Source organism: Sitodiplosis mosellana, unplaced genomic scaffold (assembly GCF_009176505.1).
Source record: "Sitodiplosis mosellana isolate CC-2019 unplaced genomic scaffold, AAFC_SMos_1.0 Smas_scaffold_1, whole genome shotgun sequence".
Taxonomy (NCBI): domain Eukaryota; kingdom Metazoa; phylum Arthropoda; class Insecta; order Diptera; family Cecidomyiidae; genus Sitodiplosis; species Sitodiplosis mosellana.
In genome coordinates, this window is record NW_022595244.1 from 461,233 (window position 1) to 488,176 (window position 26,944).

Sequence of the window (26,944 nt, forward strand, 5' to 3'; positions counted from 1 at the left end):
TTTGGTTGTTTTTTTTTTTTCTCTTTTGGTGTATCGGCGACAAAATTATAAAGACAAATTGAAATGCTCTTGATGTTTAGAATTTCGTTTGATTGATATTTTCGATATTCGATCGTTTGTTTTTTGTTTCAGTGCTGCTGCTGCTGCGGCTGTCGCTGCTACTGTGCTTCTATTTTGTGTTTCAAACATGTCGTCACAACGGGTCACTGAGATCTGCGGCCATTCCATCCATTCATCGGGATATAATCTTTCGGGTTTTGCCACTCGGTAAAGATGTATCTAACTCTGTGTTAATACTTGCGTATGCATTTTTCTTGCTCCTTTTTTCTGTGTGTGATTTATTTTAGTTATTTGCTTCATTTTCTATGTATGAAATTGAGCCGTTGAATAAAAACGGCCGCGTTTTTTTTATGTGATATTCCATTTTGGATTCTTTACCGGCACTTTTCGAATGCGCTCATTGTGTTTTTTTTTGTTCGTTTTTCCTCTAAATTTGTTTTGCTACTAGTAAAATGTACGAAATCAATTTGTTGGTTTTTTTTTTGGATTTGATAAAATTGTATATAATCGTTTAGTTGGATAAAGGTAAATAAATTCTTATGTCGATTTCTCTTCTTCTTTTTTCATTCTTGTTTCCATCGCATCTCACTTTAGGATCGTTGCAATTTTTGTTTGAAAATCAATTGCATAAAAATCAATTGTTAATCTAGAATTCATGCTGTATCTGCGATGAATTTATTTTCTGTTCATTTAAGAAACTTAGCACACTACATTGATTCAATCCAGCTTTCCGTTTTTTTGGGTTGCATGTGCTATGATTTCAATTTTATATCGTTTTGTGTTATTTCTGTTTATAACTATACAATTGCATGTTCAATATGATTGTTCCTTTATTGATCGTTATCTATTTCATATACAAAAGAAAAAGAAACCAGGGAAAATTCAAATGAAAATCGCATTTATCTTCACATCATTTTACATTTAATAGAGATTTGCTATGATTTAATTGTTAAATGTATTAAATTTATTAATTCTTTTTATTCCTTTTGCTCGGTTCATTTGTCTATTTATTATAATTTTCGTTAGAAAAATATATAGTAAAAAATAAAATAAGTAATGAGATCGACAACAACGAAATTGAAGCAATTAACAAAATACAAGGAGTGAATCTATTTTTGGATTTATCGCAATTGAATCTAAGAGCTTAACGTTTACCTACTTATTACACTGAATGAAAGAAATAAAAGCTGTTGTGTTTAAATGAACGGGTCGTTATGACATTCAATTGTGTTTTTTTCTCGTCAACGAAAAAGAAAATGCAAACCGAATACAATTCGCTAACGAATGCATTGCCAGTTGGAATTGCGAAGCGATGAGCTGACGTTTGGACGAATAATCGTCCACATCGTCAAAAAGAAAGTGATAATTCAAAATGCAGAACACAATTTGTGTTCAATGATGATTTTAAAAAAGAAACAAAAAATCCAATTGTTCCAATACCCGATTCGGCAGCAGTTCAGTGCTGATTTCTCAGTTTAACACGATTTCGTGCAAAATCTAAGCTGTAATTTTCTTCAATAAATTTGTTTATACAATAGTCAACAATTCTCGGTAATTTCATTGTTTGTTTCTTTAAATTAATTGGCAGTATTCCATGAGAGAGACTCTTGCTCTTCTCCTCCTCGTCCGGGATGAAAAGATGAGCATGGATTTTTTCTTTAGATTTTCTAGTATTTACAGAGCTGCTTTTCACTTTCTCTATTTCCGCATGCATTCATGAATCGCGCTCACTCGTCGTCATTATCGACCATTTCACAAACTGAACTACTAGAAGAATGATGATAAGAGTTCAATATCTTTACCATATGTATAAGTTATTGCTTTCTAAAATGTTTACTTTTTCTTCGTTCACATTTGGTTGCATTCCAAAATTTGACGTGTATCCCTTAATTAATGACTAACATTATGTATTGTGCCTAATTTTTACAGCATTTTTATATTCGTTTTTATTTATACAAATTTATGAATTCGTCTAAAAAAGTGGCGTTTGTTCCAACTGAAACGGAACTTTAAAAGAAAGACAAAATCGAATGCCAAAATTATTATTGTGAAAAGAAGAAAAAAACGATGAATCCGAATTGAGAGTTGCTTCCGGATTTGATTTGGTTAAACGTTATTTAAAATGTTTATGTACAGGAGCTCGGAGCGCACGCATTGCGTTTTGGGCAGTAGATCGTTTACCATTTCCTTGAAATATTGACATGTGTAAATTATTATCAAGTGAATCGCATCACTTCGATGTGTATTTCTCTTCTTTTTTTGTTTTGTTTTGCGTTCTTCTTTTATCGAATTTGAATAAATGTTGAATGTCGTTCAGTATTTTTGGTTTCTTTTTTTCTTTCATTTTGGATGTGTAGGAGTGGGAGTAGATTGCCTGTGATAACTCTTGCCGTTGGAATAATAATCATATTCGACTTCATGAACACATGTGAAAATTATCGTTTGTTGACTGTTTTGTTTTTTTTGTTGTTGTTGCTAAAGGCAAGAGATTAATATCCTTCTTATACATTTAATTTGGCAATTGAATTGCTGCCAACGTTTAATTTAATTCAACATGAGTTACTATCTCTTTCTCTCAGAGTGTGTGTTGTTCCATCGAACATGTCGAATATAACAAACACACACATTCGAGATGCCGTGTGTGACATTTAGACTATATAAACTTGTAGTGCTTTCGACAAATGGCTGATTCATTGTATTACGAATACTTATTCAATTGTCATGATGATTAAATACGACCACTTTTGACAATATATCTATAACTTAATGAAGTTTCATTGAACGATCAATGGATCGACATATCCGAACATATTCTTATCAACTAACGCTAGGCATTATCATTATTATTATTACACTAATCAAATAACTTAGAAACAATAAGTGTTTATCGAACTACGAATAAAAACGCTATTATTGTTCGCATGGTTGTGGTTGTTGTTTTTTTTCTTCTTTCTCTTGTTGTTTTTTGTTGTTGTTGGTATTAAAATTAATGAGTACGTTATCATTAATGCCAGTTATAATGTGTAATAGTATGCTTGTTTTGTATAGTTAGGTTAAGTAATTATCAGTAATGTTTGTTTACAGTAGACTTTTAGAGTATCAATAATGGTAGCTAAGGATGTGATAGCTGCAGCTGTTGCATTGCTTGCAATATTATTATTGCACACATTGCCCATGCCATTGGCATTTGGTGAGTTATTTTCCGTAAATGCCAATCATCCATACAAATATCAAGCATCTTGTATTTCGCCTTTCATCCCAGGAACATGATGATGCTGATGCTGACTTAAACGATTCGACAACTCTTGCATTATATCACGGAATATAACTGTATCTATGTTTTCGCCTAACATATACAATAAGAACCAATCGCCCATCTTCGAACGACGTACAATTATCTCTATGGCATCACGACGCACTAACCTGTTCATTTCAAAATGGAACGATATAAATGCAAATCGGCATTAGTAAATGATGTGTGCGAGTGTGCAATGAAGTAATATATATAATTTCAATGCAAGAGCAAATATGTGTGATTGATTTCACTTACCTAAACCTTAGACGTAGTAGATACACCCGCATTCTGGGCGAAAATATTATAACAACACGATAAATTAATGTTAGTGAAGTCAGTATGAATAGTAAGATGAACCAGAACCAAAGAAATATGTAGATTTTTTCATTGACTACATTCAGCGGCAGTATACAAATCGCATCATGTCGTTCCACCTGTCAAACACCAAAGACAACACCAGGCAAATACATTAGTCAATTTGTACAACTTGAATGTGGAATATTTCTTCGAGTTTAATTTAAATAGACTTTGTTTTTGTTTTCATCGAGTTCCAACAACACAAATACTCACTTCACCGCTGACACCGTATTTATAAAATGTACACTTGGTCATCCTTGGAAAGATGTATATCATTGGATCCATTCGATCCTCTTGATCCGCTTCCATGTGAGCAATGACATCCAAGCCAAATGTCATGAATTCGCCGTCGAAGAATTTATTCATTAAAAACATTTGAGCTGAAAATAGGAAGAACAGTTGTTTTCATTTGAAATTTGCTTCAATTATTTGTCATCGTTCTGAAATGCCAATTTAATTGAAAATTTATTTGCTAATTTTCATCATTTTCAATATCATCGGCGAAAACTAGGCAATGCATCAACAACAAAAACCGTACGACCGCGAACCAAACTAATCATAAAGTTATTATTATTAATATTCGTGCGCCAAAAATGAAAAATATCATCAAACCACCGCTAATTACACAAATTGAGACCATTGCATTGGCCTGAAATAAATCACGATTCGTGCGTGTATAGTGTTCGATAAACGAACTGAAACCATCATTTCGGCGAGAGAGAGAGAGAGAGAGAGAAGATGAATCCGAGCATAGTTGTGTTTATCGTCGAAACTAGGTTCGAAAATGATGTTTTGTTTATGGTGTTGAATTCTTCACCTAAAATTTTAACTCACAACTATGCGCTGCCTTGTTTTTTTTTCTTCTTTGTGCCAAAAGTCGTAAAGGAAATATTTTCGAAACCACATTTCAGTGGGCATGCTGTGGCGTTCCAACAATTTAATGCGATTGCTCGACCAAATCATGAGTTGGTTTCACTTCGTTTGCCGAAAATTGAGATTGCCGCAGATCAGTTTTATCGTGAGAGAGAAGAAAAAAAGTGATTTTTTTTTGTTCGAACTTACCCACTACATTCAGCAGCGCCAGTAGCTCGCATACGTAATATCGATATGCCCACCAATTGTGGTACCTAAAATTGTGAATAAGTATATTTTTTTAAAAATAAATAACATTCGAGATAAATGATTTACACAATTTTTGAAGAAAAGTTTCGTCGATAAGGAAAATTGGGCGTCGTGAGCTCACCTTAAATTGTCCCATAAGTAGTCTAACAGTAGCTTTTTCTTTTGTCTCTTTTCGATTTCGGAGCAGATGCCGATGTCGAGATCGAGCATTAGCGCGTGTATTTTTCCACCCTCCCATGATTTCCATAACCATCGCGGAGTATAAAACAATATCGCCTGTGGAAGACGGAAAAAAAGATCATCAATAAATCGTCGGACGTGTCAGAAAAAAAAATAATGTAAACATAATAAAAGCGGAACTTTTTTGTTACGATCTGTAACAAAAACATCATCAACTGGATCGTTTTAATCAACTGGTAATGTTGTTTTTGTTTGTCTTTTGAATGCGTTCGATTCAATAATGACCGTGACAGTTTACGTATAAAATCGATAAATGCATTTGAGTAAAAATCCTTCGAATTTTCCGAGGCTCAAAAGGCTTTAAATGATATGCAATGATTATTTAGTTTACGTGTTTTGTTCGGATAGATTTAACTGTTTGTTCACACAAAAATGTGATGCGCTAGAACATAAACATTGGATTCGTTTGATGATGAATGTTCACTTGTTTCGAAAAATTGATGCAATTCATTTGTTTATTCGAACGATAATGCATTACGATGTTTGTTTATTGTGTAGGAAAAAGAAATCAATCAATCGCTATTCAAAGTGCCGACACATGTTTGAATTATTGCTGACTTTGTTTGATAAATTAGTGAGAAATGTTTGAGGCTAAAAATAGCGTTGAATTTCAATTTGAAGAATAAGGCCAAATGTGATCGTCATTTAGAGGTGGATTTTACAAGAGAAACAAGAAAAACAACAGCAAGTTCGCTCAATTTCACTGTCATTCGCATGTGTCGATGCTAATTGACATGGGTAATGGGCACATCTTTCATTTTCACATTACAACTGTAATCTTTTTTTTTCATTCAAATTGTTTATTTACTGTCTCAATTATTTGACATTGTTTTCTTTATAAATAATTTAACCGCCAGTAAAAGTAACCGTCTGGAGTCGAGACAATTCCAATGAAATCGAATAAATTTGAACCAACACCATCTGTCAGAAGTTCCAACCGAAAGGCTATGTAAATTCATACAAAATAACACAAAGACGTGTCATTAAAATTGTATTTTTCCACATTTCATGAAATAGATGCGAATGCCACGGTCTTTGATCGATTCGACGAAATTTAACTTGTGCTACGAAGCCAAGTGTTAAGTAGCCATGGCATTTTTCATGGATGAAAATAGCATAAGAAATTCCCGTGCGACTATTTATGATAATTGTGAACGTTTGGTGTTGCGGTGATGAAAGTCGAAAACCATTAATAAGCGCTAAACGGTCATTCATTTATCGTCGCCAACCCATCATTTGGACTCTCTATGATATGATTTTCGAATAATAAAAAAAACGAAGTATTCACAGTCCTTTGGATCTTTTCAGCGTGATATTTAAAATGAAACCAGAAAAAGATTGGTCGATGAATGCGCGGAAAATTCGGTTGCATGAAATGGGCTGGGTTATGTTGTTTAATGTGAAAAACTGCTGATAAAAATAGTAAATACACGCGATGCGAGCTAGAGTGTTTGTCTGGCGACTGCATTATTTATGCCTGACAAAGTGAAACAAACTCGCAATCAAATGACGGACGATGCAAGTGCGATCAACAGCATTCCTTCTTCTCCTTTTTTTCTGTTGAAGAAGAAATTTGTGTCTCTATTTCGTCATTATAATGAATCTCTCTTTTTTTATTCGCCCGTGTTTATCATCCAAACGTAATTTTTTTCCTTTCACTAACGATGTTTTATAACGCTGAAGTGAGAAAGAAGAAAAAACAACAACGAATTAATTTGAGCCAAGATTTGTGTGATGAAATTCTATTTTTACGAGAACACACACTCTGGCCGATGAAAAGAAATATTGGCTACCTGCTCGACGCATTCGCGTGCATCTGTGTGTGTGTGAGCGTGTAATACGCCGAACGAGCACAAAGGAATTGTTTGAATCGTGTGTAATATTGTGACGTGTCACTCTCTCGCTGTGATATCGTTGTTCGCACACAATTTAATAAGTGACAATCGGAGTTTTTTTTCTGCTATTTTGTGTTTACCTCACATCATTGTCAAGCACATTGAAATGTATACAGCAAAAAATGGTTTGCATTGCGTTCACCCTAGCTGCATTTCATCTAACACTTGAAGTTTATATATTTGCCTGTCGTCACAAAACAATTTTGCAATCGATGCGCCGCATTTTAGATGTCATCGCCCATTTTCCAGTGTGATGAATAGCCTCATTAAAATCTAAAATCACTCATTAATCTTTAGCATGCCTCGGAATATTGCGTCAAACGAACTGGGCATCATCTGTCGCGTCACATCGAACAAGGTTCTTTGATTTCGATAGAGATCGTGATTTTTTCCGTATTTTTTTTTTCGCCTGAAATGTGTGAATTTCATGCCATTCGTCATTTTGATCGCACGATCTCCTAAATCCGATAATCAAATTAGAGACGATAATATCAATGATTAAGCCATCATGAAAAGCAACGGCTAACAAAATTTATACCGATTTCGTGTGCAAATCAGCAATATTCAAAACATGAATAGACGTTGCGACGCTTAACTCTCACTTTATATCTTTCGAATGACGTTGTTAAACTTGTCATCATTTTTCCCCATCTATTGTTTCTTCTCAAACGAATGAAAAAAAACGCGAAGAAAAGCCTGACTCTCAGCGGCCATCTCTCTAGCATGGCATGTTTTTTCGTAGTAACCTTGAGTTAAATTTAAATCAGAACAAATAAAACTGAATCAAGATTGAATGCTCGGTTTTTTCGATGAAAACACAATATGTCTCACAGTTCTAGTTGTGACAGAGACGGTGCTAAATTCAATGTAATTGCCAAAAATACATCGTTTCTTTTGTTTTTCGCCGTCGCCTCAGTATGCTCTCGCTCTCTCTCCGTGTGTTCATTTTACGAACTGAACTAATTGTACTTGACTTTTGGTGGTTTGCGTGGCCGCTTGTCGCGTTTGTTGGCCTTTCGAAACGAAATGGCACATTAACCAATGCGATTCGCTTTCTGTAGGAGTCGGACTCTTGCTGAATTTCATAATATTTTATGTGTAGAACAATGTGAATAAAAATGCCTTTTGTTCCACGTCGCGAAGACGACAGTTAAAGCTTCGTGCAAATCAAATTGGAAGATTTCAAAGTCACATTTACACGGTACACTAAATAAAACGGTGCTCATTTCGGTGCATCGGCATCGGTACAGCGACGAATAAATTCTTGTGTACACATTTATATACACAGACGCTGAGTGAGTATACAATTCATATTTGGCGTCAACAGGTAAATTTAGAAATGTGTAATAAGACGAGCAGCATCCTTTTTATGATGTTTTAACCTATTTCTCGGAATTGTTCTCTTAATCGGTGCTTTCAGGCATGTACAAAAAGAAAAAGAGAGAGAAAGAGAGAAAAGGAGATCGAGGGAGACAGAGAGCGTAGAGATGCTGGCGATCAAAAGTGGCTATTTCAACGATTCGCCCCTTAATGCATGAAGTGAACAAAGTGTTTTTTGTGTGTGTGTTGACGAAATATTCACAAAATTAAATTTTTATTTTGTTAAAAATAATCATTTTAACTCGAAAAATAAATGGTGTAAATGCGTGCGCTCTTCATCTACCTCCCTCTCTTGCTCTTTTCGTCTAAATGGCAACTTTTAATGCAGCACATAATTCATTCATTCACCCGAAACAATTTAATTGCATGTATCTGCACAATTTAAATGCAGTGGCAACATCTGTTTTAAGTAAATTTACCATGCATAACTGGATTTCTATTTTGTACTTTTTAACTACTCGATTTTGATATTAAGTGTAGGCTCTAAAATGTGCTCGTTCGTTTGCTTGCTCCTTGCCCGCCGCCGGACTGCACTTTGTATTCCTTTTCAATTACGAGTTGTTGTTGCCAATTTACATTTCTCTTGTTCGCGAGCTACTTTTGGCGATGGAAAATCGCAATTGCATGGGTATTATTATTTACGTGGTGCGAGAAAACGAAACAATGCGTTCAACGAAGTTCGTCGACTACAAGCAGTCTATTTTTGCATCTCGTGGTGATAACCAGACGATTTAAATCACTTGAAAATTGAAAGCAACACTTTTTGCATGCCTTTCATTCCCTTCTCGCTTTTGACTTTTGTTTCTTCCTTATGCGATTTTTCGCGTGATGGCGATTGCGCGCACCGTTTTTGCTGAATGCAACATTTAGTTAAACAAAATTTGCCGACAGCACACTTTATGTGTTCGCTAAACATTTTCATTTTCAAGCACGATGGAAAACACTGTATGCTGCGGTGTAAATCAACGAGCAATTATGCATTCTATTGGAAAATGTGTTCGAACACAACATTTTTTTCCACTGCAAAATTTTCTCCATACTCTGAAAAATGCCGGCTTTCGATCATATATCCAGAGCGTTGCCCGTGCTCTCACTCTCCTCTTGAATCGACCGAACTGCACATGAGTATGCAATCGCTTATGCTTATGCCCATATTTATGTCTGGAGTGTGTTGCAACGTTTCGTACCGTTTTGCTTGCAATGTAAACAAAATGATGGATAATCCAGTTATGGGATTGCGGATGGTTTTGTTATTTATTAGCTTCAGTCGAGAACAATCGCAAATACATTGAATATTATGTGCATGTTTGTACGGTACGTTTAATCCCATTATGAAAATACGGAGAATGGAGCTGTTTTTAGCGCGATGACACCGACCGATTATGACGTTGTATGTCCACTTTGGCTGAATCACTACGATGTGAACGTTGTGCGATTTTTTGTTCGAGATAATTTTTATTATGACATCAATGAAATAACGATCTGCATCATTCCTTTGAATCGAGTCGAGTCCGCAAGAAAACCGTTCTCGGCGGACGAAGGAGAGATAATACCGATCGAAATAAACGAAATTCTACTCAATGATTGCGCCAATCATTGCGTCAAACCGAACAAACAAGACATAATTCGCTCTTGCAATATTTTTCAGTTTTATTGGCACATTTTTGCGCTTTAATTGTTCGCATAAAACACAAGATTATTATCCTGTCGTTGTTTGTATTATAAACTTGTTTGTTTTTTATTTTACTTCGATGCTTGTTTGTACCAATGAGAAAAATGACTAGAATGACGTTTGGTTTGGCGCTATCTGCATGGTGAAAGTATTTTGCAATACAAATACGTTCTATTGTTGCTGTCATTGGTTGCTGTCATTGATAGTTGGCAGTATATTTATATAGAAGTTTCATAGTTCAGCGTTTAGCGTCAAGATGTTACTTAAATATAGCATAAACATGTGCTCCATATAAAAACATGGGCAAATTTTATCATTGTTTGTACAGAAAATAAAATGGTTTGCAGCAATAAGATGCAAATGAAGAGTGAAAATTTGTAAATTCAGATTGAAAGTGATATTTTTTTTTACCTGAAAAAACAGACAGAAACAAACCCACTGGTAGTAACGATAGATTTTGGGTTCGGGCCGTATATTGCCCATCTTTTCGAGTTGTGATGTGCCGACGCCCGGATATGCAACCTCTTCGCCCACTTTTTTCGTAAACAAATGCTTCATGGTGTACGTTGAATGGATCCAGCAGAATGTGTTTAGAACGTCTTCGGGCACGTCTTTGGTGTGAATGCAATCGATCGGATTACCAACGTACTGACGTGTGGTAACAATCAATGAGAATGACATTAAAATCATTACGGTAATGGAATAGTGTAAGCGAAACACGGGCGAATCCGTATGGATATGATTGACCTTAATTAGGCTCTTAAGACCACGAAATACGTCGAGCATGTTGTTATCGGACGAATGAAAACTTGGCGTTTTCGATATCGGCGAGGTCGTTGCGTAGTTTCGGATGGCGACATTCAGTCCGATCAATTGCATACGTGATTACGCCTCCGTCACACCATCCAACTGAATTGCAAAATGTTTGTTGTTTAACTTCTCACTCAATCGGGCCAATTTTCCAAAAATTAGCCACGGTCTCTTTGTATCGTTCCTTTGAACTTTTTTTTTCTCAGTCAATTTATGATCGCTTTTCATAAAACACTAACATTTATGATATTGTTCCTGATTGTTTTCGTTGTCGTTGGTGTTTTTTCTGTCATAATTGTCGATTGAAGCATCATGGTTTCTTCTTCTTCATCATTTTGGTAAAACGCTTTAATCGCTCCCAACAACACATTACCAACGATTCACATTTAATGGCACTCAAATCACAGTTCAACATTTTGAATGCTCCCTCTTTCTGAGTCTTTCAGCATCAAAGCATTTTTCCACACGAAATTACGGAAATCATTGCATGAAATTTGTCATAAATCGCAACGACTTTATAAAACGTTTTGCACTAAAAAATTTCACAATTTTATTAGCACTTCATCATTAAGAGTGGCATAACTCCGTGATTTTGAGTGCTGCTATTGAATAAGCACGCTATTTCCATCATATACAATGTAATCGCATGAACACAAAGGAACATTCCTTTCAAGTCTCAAAGAAACAGCCGTTTTGATCTCTTAGGTGCGCTAATTCGAACGCTCGCGCCAAGTTTATGAGTTTATTCGACCCGAATATGAGAGCACCAAATTAGTAAACTTTTTTTTGGATAAATTTTCATAAACAGTGTCGAATGAATGGGATCGGTGTTGAATATTTGTTTGCGGCTGCATTTGGTTAAACAATCATGTGCGTCGTTCATTATGCGGTAATTGAATATATTAGCCGTTTTTATTTCATCTTTTTTTATATGATTGCGCCAAAAAAACGCGTTTCCGCATCAAATTTCAAAGGCCTATTTTGTGGATCTACTTTTTTCCTCTGTGTTTACTCATTTGTGGTCTGAGTCATTTTTGCCACTAGAGTTTTTTCCTCTCTTTGGTGTTTGATACAAATTACTTTTTCGGTTGTATATACAACCCATTGATTCTTTGGCCCGTTTGATTCATTTATAATCTGGTTTGAATGAAGTAATTGTTTACGCATTTTCCTCTTCGCTATCGATGAAAAATCGCCATCGTCTATGTATGAATAAGCCGTAAGGTTTCACTTTTCCACACGACCGTGTCGTGTAAGAAAAGTATTGGCATCGCCCCAGATTTTTTGACCCACTAAAAATCAGTTTTTTTTTCGATTTTTGAACGCCGAAAATCGCGAATTCAAGCATTATTTATGGTATGTAGGGTAGGCGCGTGGTACACTATATGCTGTATGCAAAGACACGGTAAGAATTCTGCTATTTCACAATGTATGAAAAACAGAGTATTGAAATCGCTCTGATATTAAGGTCTGATTAAAATATGATGCTTTCCTAATTTCAATGCATGGAGATTTGGATTTAATTGGAAATTATATGTTTGGGAGTAAAGGAAAGTTAACCTTACGAATGTAAGGCATCTTGTTTTTTCTTGCTTTCCTATCTCTCTCAGTTGGCTGTGTGCTCAATTTGCGTGTGAAATATTCTAAATTGATTTTTCATTTAAAATAAACTAAACATACGTTTATTTCGATAGTTTGCACAAGATATAAACTGATTTTTGCTGAAAAATCTGTTTTGATTTACCCACTTTTTATATACTTTATGTTATTAGGGTATCATATGCGTTGGTTCGCCATTAGATGAGTGAAATTGACCAATACTTTCGTTTGGATTCAAATGCGGCAATGGTGGAGGAGGATCGGTTTTGTGCGTGCAAATGGCTCATCAAATAAAGCGCTTAAGTGGAATTGTTTATTTTACTCGAAAGTGATAAGTTTCGATGCCAGAAGAGCAATTAAATACATTTTAAATCCTTGCTTTGATAATTTAGCATCAATTTGTCTGTGTATTTTCAAAGGGGAAAAAATCAACGGCGGGATCATATTTATGTACGCAATCCAAGGCAGACGGAAATAGAATCAATATTTTGAAAGAGCAACTCGAGTGAGCTCGGTTGAATTGTTCTTGTAAAGCGGTTTTGTTGGGCCTTTTGACTGGAGTGCATCTATCAAAATGAGATTATTGAATTGTGATATGTGCTCAAAATAGTTGTCGAACAACAAATTGCACTTTCATTGTGCAATGCGTTGGAAGAGTATTGCATTTTAAAAGTCAATGATTGCCCGAAAAACGAATGGAAGTGAGAGCATGCACGATAATGGGATTTCAAAAGTTCGAATTGCTGTGTAGCATCAAAAGTATTTATGAAATGGCACAATGTGAAACTGTCAGAAATGTACACTTCAACAGGCACCGAGATTTGAAATTCACTTGAGAGGGACAGAGAGGAAGGAGGAATGTGTTTGTGTGTGTGTGTGTGCCGAAGAAAACCATGCCCATCACGCACTCGGTTGCTGTTGGCATGCAACAACAGCAACACAATTCAAGCGGTACATTTAAAGCAAAAGTTTCACATTACAAAACCATTCGTTCCGCACACACACAACACACACAACGCACACAGCACATACGATTTTCCTTCAATAAATCAGGAAAAACGAACACGACGGATAGAAAATAGTTTTGTATTTCTTGAAAGAGTAAACATGTGCGTTGGCTTTTGACTTTTCTCTCTGTCGTTGAAAGACTTTTTCTCCACGAGAAAATTTTTCATTCCACTACGAAGTTCACCTACTTTTTGTTATATTTTATTTTTGTTGAGCTGTTCCTATATGCCTTCTTCGGGCTGAACAACGATCACATTCTTCTTTTGTTCCTTTTTTCTTCATTTTCTTTTTGTCCGCTTTTGTTTTGTTTTTGCTGCCGGAAAAATGTAACATTTCGACATTTGCATGTGTTTCATTTTGCTTGAGCAAATTGTTAAGTGAACTTTTACGCGGACACATACACACATTGTGTGCACTAATTTATTAAAACACATGTATGTAATTCAAAATCAAGAGTACATGTTTTTAATGTGGTGTACGGAGAGAGGCACGTCTTTTTGCCTCCTGTCGTCACCGAAAAATTCGTCGGCGTTGAAGAAAAGCTAACAAGAAAATTATGTAGCTGAATGTTGGGTTGATTTTTGTTTCGCAACACACATGTTGAACTATTTTTTTTTCGCATAAAATGACTCGATTTTAAATTTTTTTAAATTTAAATCAAAAGCGAATGGGGCAGACAGGATTCGCAACATAAATTATACGGTAAAGTGTTTGTGCAAAGAAATCAATTTATCATGATTTTATGAAGTGCACTTGTCTTTTGACAACTGCACTCAAGAGGCAGGAAACTGTTTTTCGATTGATCGCAACATATTTCAATGCGAAATTCAAATCGAATCGAATCGAAGAGACGATTTCAGCTGCATATTTTCTATTTGTAGTCTATGATTTGGAATTGTTGTTCTGCAGTGTATTTTCTTGGTATTGCAATCAAAATCACGGAATTGCACTCAAAAATGCATTTTCATTTATTTTCTCTTCCATTTCTTTTGGTCCATTTCTAAATGTTCACACTCTTGGGTGTAAAAATGATCTCTTTTTCACGGAAAACCGCACTCAACTGTTTTATTGCGTATAAACGTTAATCTTGCAAAGAAGAAAGAAAATATATACCCAAAGTTACTGCACTTAAAAGCACTCTTAAATTCTATTAAACCGAAGCGAATTTTATGGGTTTTCTTTGCATTTGAATTCGACCGCTATTTTCGTCGCTATGTCGTTGTCGTTGTTGTCGTCGCTTCGTAGCACACAAACACTGATCCACACCGACTTGCACATAATTATTTTAAAACGAAAGAAAAAGAATTGATGGAATTTACAATCAAAACGCAATGAAAAGTGTCACACTCAATTTAAAAATGTCGAAATGTGGCGTTAATCAAATTGAGATAGAAATACACGGTGTCCAAAGTGATTTTTTTAATGAAGCTCGTTTTGAACGGTGAATAAAATGTCACATCAAACTACGGAGAAAATGTGTATATTTGAGTGTGATCGCGCGCGCGTCCCACGATTCCGCGATGATATCGAGTGTGTGAGCATCACGACGTGAAAATTCGAACTGTGACCAAAAATATGAATGCTCGGTGAGAGTATACAGTGGAACACGCATCGAGAATCGAACTGATTTCGACTAACAAACGCATCACCGGCATTAACTCACATCGTGTATCTTTTTCGTCTAATTCGGAACTGAAAGACGTTCGCATGCGATCGACACTACCGACAGTAGTGTGACCGTGCATGTGTTGGTTGCCATATTTTCAAAGCAAAGAAATTTGCTTTTATTTTTCTTTCATTTCATGTTGTTTGGTGTATCCTATATCGTGTTAATGACTCTCTACACAATACTACGTGATGCAAGTTGGTGTGTTGGCTTTTGTGTTTTTATATCGCTCGCGCGCCCGCTCTTCCTATTGTGCGTTGTGCGAAAAATAGATCCGAAAGCATTTTATTGTATGAAAATCTATTGCTAAATCGAGATCACTATCACACACTGCGGTCCGGGTGCGTGTGTATGTATGTGTATGTGTGTGACGACCAAATGGACTCGCTTGTCCATTGTGTTATGCGTTTAACGCAAACTATTTCGTTGAATTTACCATAAAATTATCACTTTTATTTCGGTCATTTTGTTTTCGGCTTGTGGCGCACACATGGTTTTTAATGTAAATTTTAAAGATTGATCTATCGAGATGCCGTCAATTGGCAGCTAATGATTCAAGTAATTTCTATCTCTCGCTGTCGGTTCGAAAATGAATGCCTTGTCGAAGCCAACCCGAGAGAATGACAAATTACACAGTCGGCGAACGCCATGACAGATTTTCTGTGCGATGATGAGACATTTCAGATGATTGTGTTTGATTATGTTGAACAGCAGACAATTTTGTTATAATTTATTATGACGACGATACTCACACAATCAAAACAAGAATACGCCATCAACTCACTGCGGCTGTTCTGATGAGAGAGAGAGAGAGAGAGAGAACGCGCAGACAAAAGAGCCGCAGAGTGTGAGATTCATTTTAAAATACAAAGTATATGATTGCGAATTAATCGATATATATCGCCGCATGAAGCCGGTCGAGTTTTGACATGACACAGAGCCAAGAACTAACATAACCATTCCCATTAACACACATGATTCCTTCTTGATTTGCGCTCAGTTTGCGATTGTATCACGATTTTCCGCATCCCAACAACTGTAAACATAAACAAAGTTTAATGACATGTTCACGATTTATGATATCCTTTTATAAATAGCATCGCAGCCAAAGTGACTATTTTTGGAAAGATTTTCTACTTTTGTCACGAATCAAATATGGGCTTTGTGCAGTTAATGTCTGCATCGGCCGAGTCGACGGCACGATTTGTAACGAGAATGAGAGAGAACGGGAGAAAAGGGAGGAGAAACTTTTTGTCGCATCGGAAAAATCAATTTCGTGAAGGTGAGATGCCATTTGATTTATAAAGTCAAACGTGCAAGTTTGATTCGTTCAAATGGCCAAATGGCCCACCAATTCACCGGAATTCCTCTAATTGAGTTCGAATTAGATAATTGATTTGAAAATGGCAAATGGAAGTAAATTAAATTAATTGTGAGATACATTTGATGTGAAAAATGGAAGCCACACTAACTTTAATTAACCTTTAGGCAGACTCACACCGAAATCCATCTTATGAATGAAAATAAATAAATAAATCCAAACCACAGATTGGATTTTCTCTCAAATCGATGGCGAATGGATGTGTGTGAGTGAGTGTGTATGCGGTTGTGTACTGCGCGCAATAAGCAGCAACATGTTCAATGCTTCGAATAAAATGCAGATATTGAAAACAAATGATCCGACCGCATTAAATGTTGAACATTTTTAAAATACGATTCATTTATGCGATCGTTCAGCGTTAAATAAACACATTTCGAATATTGTTAAATCGGATTGAAAATGAAATCATTACACACAATCATCGTTCGAATTCATTTATAGAACCATTTGTGAATGTTACAAACGGTGTAAAAAGCCAAAATAATTCGAACGAAGCGGCTAACAAAGCGGAATGAAATGAGAAGCAGAAAGAAGAAAATGTCAGACGAAGCGATCCTCATCGATTGGTGGGAGAGAGTTACAGAGAGAGAGAGAGGAGGGCAAACACAATCACGTGCTTCACTCCATTTCAAATGTGAACAGCATTTGGTGTTGAAGCGATGGCAGGCGTTGAGAAGTTTAGCGCTCGTAAACGTAGCGTAAACAGCATCATTTGATTTATTTATTCAGTTTCAATCAGAGAAATACACAAACACATTTTCTCCTGATCGGCTTTTGTGTTCGGGGCTCACCAGCCCAGCCAGCATCACACAATAAACACACAAATAACCAAAATAATGAAATTGATGCAATCGGAAAAAAGAAGCAAACCGATACAAACTGCTGCGGGAAAACAGTTGGGGAAATTGTTTCGTCACATCACCTAACATAAAAACTAACCGAGCCTCATAAGCCAGTTACTTTATGTGTATCAGTACACAGAACAAACAAAATATTCAAAAACACTAATCGCGGCTCCATTAAAATGTATCTCTTTATGGTTTTTCAAGTTGTTACGCGTTCAAGTCGCAAAGCCACGTAATTATGGCTCACTTGATTTAAAACCAAACGCAAGTTCATCATCATCACGTTTTGTGAGACCGGCGACGTACGTGTGACGCGTATATTGTCACCCGACACAAATGGGGAATGTCGAACATCGACTAATTGTATAATTGTCGATCATCTGTTGACATTTTGGCAGGGTACATGTCTTTTGTCTAGAGGAATGCACAGGCACACGGAGTTTCGAACGCCACCGAAATTCCAATGAAACGATTTTTTCAATATTAGGAAATAGTTTCAAATAAAATGAAAGGTTGTCGCTTGTTACTCAACAAAAATACACGAGCGCAGGCTAGAACAAGGAAGAACAAAAACAGCGAAAGTGAAAAACCATGTTTACACTTCGGTTTTGTGGCGAGCGAGTAAAATTAGAAAATCAATATACAACAAACTCACTCACACTGGAACAACAGCGCTGGCATTTTCCGTGTGTTAATTAGTGGGCATCGAAAAAAATTGTTTTGATTTCATAGATGTTTACGAAGCATAATTACCAATGCATGCTACCATTTTTTCGCCTTTGTTTTCCCTTGCGAAATGCGTGCCTTTGAAATGAAAAAAAAACTCGACACTGTTGATGATGCAAATTGTTTGAATACCCTGAGGTATCATAGTTTTATCATGGAAATGGCTACTTTTTTCGATGCAACGCCAATTGGGGAAAACCGTTAATTTCAAAACTATTTTACATTGTTACAAATGGTGCATCGTTTTAACTGTAGGTTAGGCTGTTTTTCCCGTGACACATCGTTGCTTGGTATTTCATTGAGAACGTGATGCATGCGAAGAGTTTCATATTTGTGGCGCGCTACTATGAACTCAAGCAATATTTGAAATGTGTACTCGTGGCAAATAGTAGTCAGAAATTCAATATTAGTTCTCGTTTTTTCTCTATTCCTTGAAATTCTTGTCGAAATAATCGGAAATGCCATTAAAATTCATCGTTGAGATAAATTTTATGGATTTTCAGAAGTATAACGGAAAATCTCGAGTGTATCTCGTGTGCATCATATTATTGTTAGGAATTTCTGTGAATCATCATTTCAACATTCACATCGCAAATGTCGCAAATGTCTACGCTGTTGACTTTGAGCTGTACGATGCTGATGTGGCAGCGTGTTACGAATCATGTACGCGAAAATATTTTCATTTTTTTCCTCTCAATGATATGTACATGGCTGTCGCTCATTGATTTTCAATTTATTTTCGTGACTGTCGCTGGCTACTTGGCTTGCCTCGGAAAATTGTATTAATTGTTTTATCGAGATTGTTTTCTTACAAACAATTCATCATTTTGATGTCAACGTAAACACACGTCAAGCACTTTTCCTGCGTGCTGGCTCCTCCAATCATCGCATAACATAGAATAAAGATAACCTAATGTTGGCGTTGACGTTTGAAAATTGATTTAAAGCTGAACGATGGGATTTCGTTTTTTTTTCTATCCACGCCCACAAATTTTGCCAATTGACAGATTGAAAAATGTCGGTTCATTTACAACACACACGCTGTCACGTTTAAAAACGTTTTTTTTTATTTTGCTTCATTGCTGTGTTATTTTGATTTTAAGTAAGGTGTATAAATTGAGCCTGAAGAACGCTTGTGGCGATTGTGCGTGAATGACTATTCGCGCCAATTTCCGAAGCGGAAATTGTTGGTAATTAGTTATTATCAGTTGATGATGTAAATAAAAAAACGATTAAAATGCGCTTTATCTTTCCGAAGGGAAAACCAGAATCGGCTTATTAGCAGACATACTCTTTTAAAGACTGATCGTTTTCATCGTTCACAAAAGCGAAAGATGAAACGGTTGTTGTTTTTGTTGGTGTTGGTTTTTTTTTAATTGAGAAACCTAATTTATGGGTTTCATTGGATGCTTTAAATTTATGTGAAAATTTCGGTCAGAGATTTTGACGTAAGCAAGACGGTTTTGCTCTAAGGTGATCATGTCACCGCACGAACATTCAACAAACATGTATCTTTCGAGTCGAATTCATGACCCGATCCAGTTGTGACTTGAAATTCTCGGCTCAAGAAAACAAATGTTTTCTTTGGCTAAAGCAAACGTTGATTAAATTTTGTATTTGAATTGATGCGCATCAAGAATGGTGGTACTTACCTGGAAAAATAGTGTAAATGCTACCCATTGATAATATTTGTTGTGTTTTATCGTGAGCGGTCCCCGACCACCTTGTGAATTATCTATACCTGGAAAAGGCACTTCCAATCCCTGTTTCTTCATAAATGCATCGACAACTGTGTACGTTGAATGAATCCAACAATATGTATTTAGTACGTCTTCGGGTATATCTCTGCAAACGGTAAAACAGCGTGTAAAAATGAGTAAAATTCGGAAAAGCACTCAAAGAAAACTGGATGGAATAGAAATACTCAACGATCAAAAAAAAGTGACTCAACATGGAAAACTGCTCAAAAATCGAGCATTTTTTTCACAAACAACGGAGTGTTTTTCTCAGTGAGCTTCCATTTTAGCTGAGACACATTTTGGGAAAGCTTCACGTTCATCGTAGACATCAACCGGAGTTTTCCAATGGAAAGTGCTTCACATCCAGTTTTCCTCATTGAGTGGAGATCACAATGGAATATGAATTGGGAAAAAGAAATGGTACGAATCGACTTACCTCGTATGAACGCAGTCTATGGGATTTCCAACGTATTGCCGGGTAGTGACGGCTATTGAAAATGTAACGAGTAAAATTACGGTTGCATTTGTATGTAAACGGAATACAGCTGAATCGGTTTTCACATGATGTGCCTGCATGAGAAACGAAAGAAGAGAGAAAATGGCAAGAAAACATTTTTGTGTATGCCATGGACCGAATCAAAATTGGCCGATTAATAGAATTCAAATAAATTTCGCCGCAGAAAATATAATTCGAATAACACAAGAAGAAGAAGTAGAAGAATAAACACAAAAGAAGAATGTTTGAACGAAAAGGAAGAGAATAAATGGCAATAATAGTAAGAAAACGGTGCGTAGAATGTTGAGTGCAGCATGAAACATGCTCAATCATCATTTACTAAAGTTTTATAGCTCTTATATTTGTTTTAAGGACTTGATATACATTTTGCACGCAATGATAGGATTGATTTTGTTGTTGCTATTTTTGGTTCGTTTGTAAAATCTGCAAATTGGATCGGTATTATTCTTTGTGGAGGGGGAAGAGGTATTTTATCTATGTGCGGTCTGGTGTTTGTGTGCAGGATTTTATATATGAAATATAAGATAGTATGTATCGGCGATTAGCGATAAATTGAAATCAAAAGAGAAAAACCAAATGGCAAGACCATTATCTTTATGGACTTTTTACATAGTTTTGTTCCGTCTCTCGAACTCAACCACATATATGCGGAATAGTAACATGACTTGAATGAGATAGAGCGAGCATATGAATAGATTGTTGATTCAATGTATTGAACTGAAAATCTTAATGATGAGCAAACCTCAAACGAAAACTAAATCAAATGCGGTAATAAAACTGAACTGAGCTAATTGATTGATTTTGGGCTTGTTACATTATTTATAATAATTATATGTGTTTTGAAACAAGAATGAGATTAATTTTTTGTTCAATTGGATGGTGTTTCGATGCAATTTCCGAATTTATATAGGTCGAAGCAACGAGTTATAAGTTTGTTGCTGATTGAATTTGTTTTGTGGTAAATTTTGTTGTTTGTCTCGGTTGTGTGTGTTTGATTTTTTTTTTGTATTCAAATTACCGTCATTTTCTCAAAAGTCCTTCGCACACATTCAATTAATGCAAATCGATTGTTGCGATTTATTTACCGCTCTTAAACGGGAATATTTATTAGGTATGTGTATTTGGTATTGTTTTGAAAGAGTAGTTATTGTGAGCGGCTTTAATGGTTATTTGCGTTTATTTTGTTTCACCAAGCAACCAAAAAGAAACAAGGCATGAACGACAACGTAACGTGGGAAGATAAGGAGAGCATACGCAGACAGAGAGGATAAAAAAAATGAAAAGAAACAAGTTTAATTTAATTTTTTTTCGGGGAAAAAAACGAAACAAATTAAATTCAAACTTAAAATTGAGTCAAAGAAAGAGACATAGAAAGATAGAAATGAAAAACAAAGAACACACTACAAACTACACATGGTTTTGCAGTTGGTCACGGTTGCAGTGAAAGTTCTATTTACATTTTAGAAGTTTGATCGTTTTCGCGGTTTTTGTTTTAGCACCGATTTTAATGGGTTTGTTTGAGGAAAAGAGCTTGCACTGCCTGCCATTTTTGGGGCTTTCGAGAGATAAATAAAACGAAATAGAACAGGGAAGGAAAGAAAAACAAGTAGATAGAATGCTGATGCATTTGGTTACACACTTACCGATGAACGACTAACTTGCATAAAAGCATAGATGCCGCGTAAAAACTCCATACTATGCGCTGAAACGGGGGCCCTTTGTAAGCCCCCTTGGTAATCACGTCGATAAAAGGATGGCGAGTTTTCTTGATAATGTGGTTTCGATTTTCGAGTGGTAGTTCTGTACGTAATCGTTCGTTGCGTTGCAATGCACCAAACCGGAACACAGCCAGCCATAACCAGAGATTGTAGAGAAAAAAACGATGCCGGAGAAGAAACAATTCAAAGTTAATTAGAGAAAAATGAGAAAAAATGTGAAAAAAATGAATTTTATTTGACAGTCAAACTAATCACAACTATTAAGTTTTACACACATTTCTACGGAATGGCTACAAATTAAATGAAATGAAGAAGAAAAACAACACCAACAACAAACGAGAAAACCAAATGCTTCAACGTAAACAATTAAAATTCGGATGTTGGATTTTGTTATTCCTTTGCTCATTCGTCGGACCATCGTTGTAATGTTAACCAGTAAATTGTGTACAAAGTCAACAAGTCGATTGAGTACCAGCCATGAAAACACATATTTTCACATTTAAACAGAAAAAAAGCGGCGACGACGGCGACAACGACTCCTGTTTCCACTCTTCGAACAACATGCTCGTATATCGCTATTCGCATGTTCATCCACGTATATCGCAATTCGCACGCTCGCGATCCACACAATGCAGAGAAAAACAAAAATTTATTGTCAATGCTTAACTATGTTAATGACACTTCAGCTAATTTAATCTCTAATAATACATTTCATTCCATTTTTATACACAATGTAAATGCTCTGAACGTGTGTAATTAGGTTCGAAAAAGGAAGTGAATTTGTTCCACCATGCTTTTGCTCGCTCGCTTTCGCTCTGTCGAACAAAATTGCAACCAAATTGTCGAAATGGTATAATTGGCACACGGTAACATACTATTCTGGGCCACTTACAAAACGACATGATTTTCATATGATTTTTATTGTTTTACTGCTTTTTTTCTCTCATCCTTTCTTCGTCAAGCTTTTTTTCCGTCGTGCTTTTATGCTTTCGGTTCTTTTCTTTTCAGTAACTGGAAAGAATATGTACAATTACGTTGAGTAGCGGAGGTCATGTCACATTAAATGGATTTCAAACAGCAGGGATCCTGCTGCAGGGTTGTTTGTTTCTGCCCAAGATCAAGCTAAAATCGCTTAATTCAAACGCAGCTGGTGATTAAACATATCCACATTTAAGTGTTTGGTCTTGTGCCGTGTCAAACTAGTTAAATACATCATTTTTCTTGTGATTTGACGGTCTGTCGACATAATGAAATGTTACGAAAACCAAAATTGAATTTCAAATATTCAAGACGAATAAAAATGAATTCCCATCGACCGGACGTTGATACTATTAAAATCACGATACTGGATAAGAGATAGGAGGGGTCAAGGCATAGAAACCAAAAACAAATGTTCTGCCAAATCGTTAACGCAAGACTTGCAGGAATGGAACGAAAAACAAAGGGAAAAAAAACTTCGAAACCAAAACTATCGCTCAAACTAATATCAATCCATTTTTCACACAATCACATATACACACATGCACACAGCACCAGCACAGCTTTTTCACGCCTCGACACTCATGGCCGAACAGATTTCGATAACACCATGAATTCTATTAACGATTCACATCGCACTATGTGCCACCGTTGCTAATTTAAGGCTATCGTCCATAAATATTGACGCTCATGCATAAACCCACCATACATCGCACTCTCACCCACTCGTTTTTGTGTGTGTGTATACACTGGATCGAACTGTTATGCCAAAGCAATAATAGTATCTAACGCTCACTCGAAACGAAATTGTGCTAAACGAAATAGAGGTCATTGTGTATTTGTTTCATTTGGTTCGAACAAAAATGCCGCTATATTGGGTAATGTTATAGCTTCTTCTTTTTTTTGTTCATTCCCTTTGCTGCTATTTGATTAAATGAAACTGTAATTTACTTTGTAAATAGGGTTTTGACACTATGTTGTGCTTATGAATTATCATTAAACATGAACTATGAAAAGCAGAATACTGATTTTTCTATGGGTTGCTGCTGTTGTTGTTTTTGTCTATGAGAGAACATTATGTAAATTATTTGCAACTAATTTGACAAACGACGATCCACTCGGTAATTGTTTGTTTCGGTTTTTTCGTCTCTCTCCCCCTCTCTTGGAATGAATGTATGTTTGTGTATCCTCTCTGCGTACTTATGGAGTATTTTTAGTGTGCAAGGCTTTAAAAGCTCGATGACAGCACATTCGGTGTGATTGTCGTCGCGCATTGTCATCATCATTAATTTTGTGACCCATTTTTGTGCGCCACTTCTCTTTGCCTCACAACCGAAATCCATTTTTATAACTTCGAAGGATTTATTGCGCTTTCGCACAATTTGTCGCACACAAACACTTCATTTCGGCGACGTCGACGCGTTTTTCCTCTCTCTTTGTTGTTCGTTCACACACGACCAGTTTAGTGGTAATTTTACAATTATAAATACTGTAGGTCTGAAGGACTGTAGCCCATTGATTGAAATGGTGCAGATTCATGGATCACATTCATTTTGATTATATGGTGTGTGTATGATCGTTTCCTTCTTCTGCGTTTACGTGAAACTAAAATCATCAAATGAAAAAATTAAAAACAGTAGCGATAACCAGTGGCGTTTGCTCCACCAAAACAGACCACAATGTATATGGTTCGTATTTTGCGATAAAATCTATCCTAAGTGAAATGTTCAAATTGCACGCAAAATTTAACGGGAGTGATTTTTCACGTTCCGTGAATTGAAGCGAACATAAGCGTCGAATTATACCAAACATATGTATTTATTAAAATGTAAGCTCTCAACCAGAAAGATAAGAAAAACGATTTAAACGTTTCGCAATAAAGACCACTACACACGGGAAAACGAATGAAAAAAAAAGCCAGGAACGTAAAAGGAAAAGCTGTTGGAATTTAAAAGGAATGTGTGTTGTGCTGAGCACTCAATTTTAGGACAGCAAATAAAATCATTGTTTTTATTGATTTTAAAAAGAAATCCTCAATAAGTGTGAAATGTGTGGCAAAATGAGAGCATCTCAATTGTCTTTTTTCACACAAATGCGAACGAAAATCCAAAAAAATGTATGTCTGTTCGTGCCAGTTTCCATTAGCGCTTCACACAACTTATGTATGTTTGATCATCCGATAAACATCGAGCCGCAGTAAAAAAAGGGGGCTTTAACCGTGACACAATTTCCCATCTTGAACAGGTTCTCTTTTTTTATTCTTTCTCTGTGTTTTTGTTTCAATCTCTGCCATTGTTGTGTTATTTGCCTTTTGCTGATATGTCATTTTTCAGCGAAAAATCATAACAAAGCCGTGCCAACAAAACGTACAACAATGCAAAAAGATCACGTTTCACATTGTTTGTGTGTGCTGTGCATGGAAAGTGAAAGCCTCAAAACATGATTATTTTTAGTTTTGTGCTGATTTTGATGAAACACTGCACTTTCACTGCGGCAATGAATCCATCGATTTTGGAATATGATACAAACGCTGCGTTGTTATCTTGAAGAAATCAATGTTTTGTTTTTGTCTCACTTTCTCTTTCTCTCTCTAGTGTGCTAACTGGCGCGCGCTGTTTGCGTTCAAAGATTTACTGAAAAATGGAACACAAATGCACCAATCACAAAAGGCGAACGAATGAATGAGCCGCAACCCGAAATGCAAAAGGGATGGCAGCACCACTTCTTTCGGGGTCAATGAAGCGAAAACAAGACTGCGACAGTTAAACCTTGTGGGATTTGATTTTATTTCGGATAAATGGTGTCGTTTTTATTTCTCTTCACGTTCAATGCGACCGACTGACGCAATATTGACAATTAAATTCGGCAGAAAGCGATGATTCATCAACGGATTTTACAGTGATTCATGCATATATACATTATTTTCTTTGCACCCTCATTCAATATCTTTAATTGTATTTCTCACGTTTGCCATTCGCAGTCACATTCGGTTGAAGAATGGCATCGTCGATGTCGGTTGTTAACGAAGTCAGCCATACATTTTATTGTTGTCTGTGTGTGTATTGATTTTGGCGGAAATGGAATTCGAACGACATCCATGTTGAGTGTTGTTTATGTTCACAGTGACCTGATAAAATTGATACATATTGCACTTCGTTTGCTAATGATGTTTGCATCGAGTGTCCGACCAAATAGCCAATATTATACGTATGTATCGACTTGTTTTGGCACTGAGATGCGAAACATCGTACATTTTTAATTAACTATCTCGGCAAACACACTTAGCAAATGTCATTAAGTGCAATTTTGTTCCGTCCAGCATATCACATTTTATTAGCGCGGTCCATTCATTCGTTGGATATGGCCGCGTGCGCGCAACTCGTTGCATCGCCTGTCGTTTCAAGTCAGCATTCGGAAATGAACCAACAAGAGAAATGAAGAAAAAGAAACGAGGAGAAAATGCTCGGATGAACAGCAGTCGATAGTAGTAATGAGCACGTGCTTTTCTACACTTGCGTTTCCATTCTCTCGTGTGAGCCACACCATTTTAGCAGACTGTTTTTTTCTCTCTCGCTTTTTTATTTTTCTTGTTGTCGTGATTCGATTACTTTTCCGTTTTGCACAATGCCAATCAGGACAGTATTGATTTAGCCACAGCGCCAATGGATTGAGTTATCCCGTCATCGATATCGGTGAATCAAAAACTTCCAATGAGACGGAGAGAAAGAAACTTAACTATTTAATTACATTGTGAGTACAAGTTGTGAAACCTCCAAAAAATTGTCACTCATCGAATCGACACAATACCGCACACACAAATCCACAAATCAAATCAGGCAATTTTACGACGAAACCAATTGAACAATTCAATTGAAATACCGAGAACGATGCAAACAAATCGTGCAGTGTTTCGCAAACCGATAAAAAAAAACGAAC

At 36.2% G+C, this 26,944-nt stretch overlaps 1 protein-coding gene and 1 long non-coding RNA gene across 9 annotated transcripts in view; one reads left to right on the forward strand and one right to left on the reverse strand.

The window, feature by feature from the left end:
• Nucleotides 1-941: 941 nt before the first annotated feature.
• Nucleotides 942-26,944, reverse strand: part of LOC129579081 (innexin shaking-B) — a 132,144-nt gene continuing 106,141 nt past the window's right edge. For 3 of the 7 annotated variants that reach the window (XM_055470879.1, XM_055469948.1, XM_055469159.1), the window contains 8 exons: nt 21,956-22,112; nt 20,232-20,365; nt 19,709-19,901; nt 4,956-5,110; nt 4,775-4,839; nt 3,926-4,092; nt 3,611-3,789; nt 942-3,483 (listed from right to left, as the gene is read on the reverse strand). In XM_055470879.1, the coding sequence (XP_055326854.1) occupies nt 3,291-3,483; nt 3,611-3,789; nt 3,926-4,092; nt 4,775-4,839; nt 4,956-5,110; nt 19,709-19,901; nt 20,232-20,365; nt 21,956-22,006 (1,137 nt within the window). In that variant the 5' untranslated portion in view covers nt 22,007-22,112 and the 3' untranslated portion in view covers nt 942-3,290. Of the gene's footprint in view, nt 3,484-3,610; nt 3,790-3,925; nt 4,093-4,774; nt 4,840-4,955; nt 5,111-10,432; nt 11,364-14,452; nt 15,074-19,708; nt 19,902-20,231; nt 20,366-21,955; nt 22,113-26,944 lie in introns of those variants that run through there. The other 4 variants (XM_055470617.1, XM_055470787.1, XM_055470528.1 and 1 more) reach the window with 4 other exon arrangements.
• On the forward strand, nt 4,696-5,113 carry LOC129580495 (uncharacterized). Of its 2 annotated transcripts, none has more exons than XR_008689364.1 (2): nt 4,696-4,835; nt 5,022-5,113. It is a non-coding gene; the product is annotated as an uncharacterized LOC129580495 (long non-coding RNA). The 2 variants fall into 2 exon arrangements; XR_008689367.1 differs by having other exon boundaries at nt 4,713-4,847.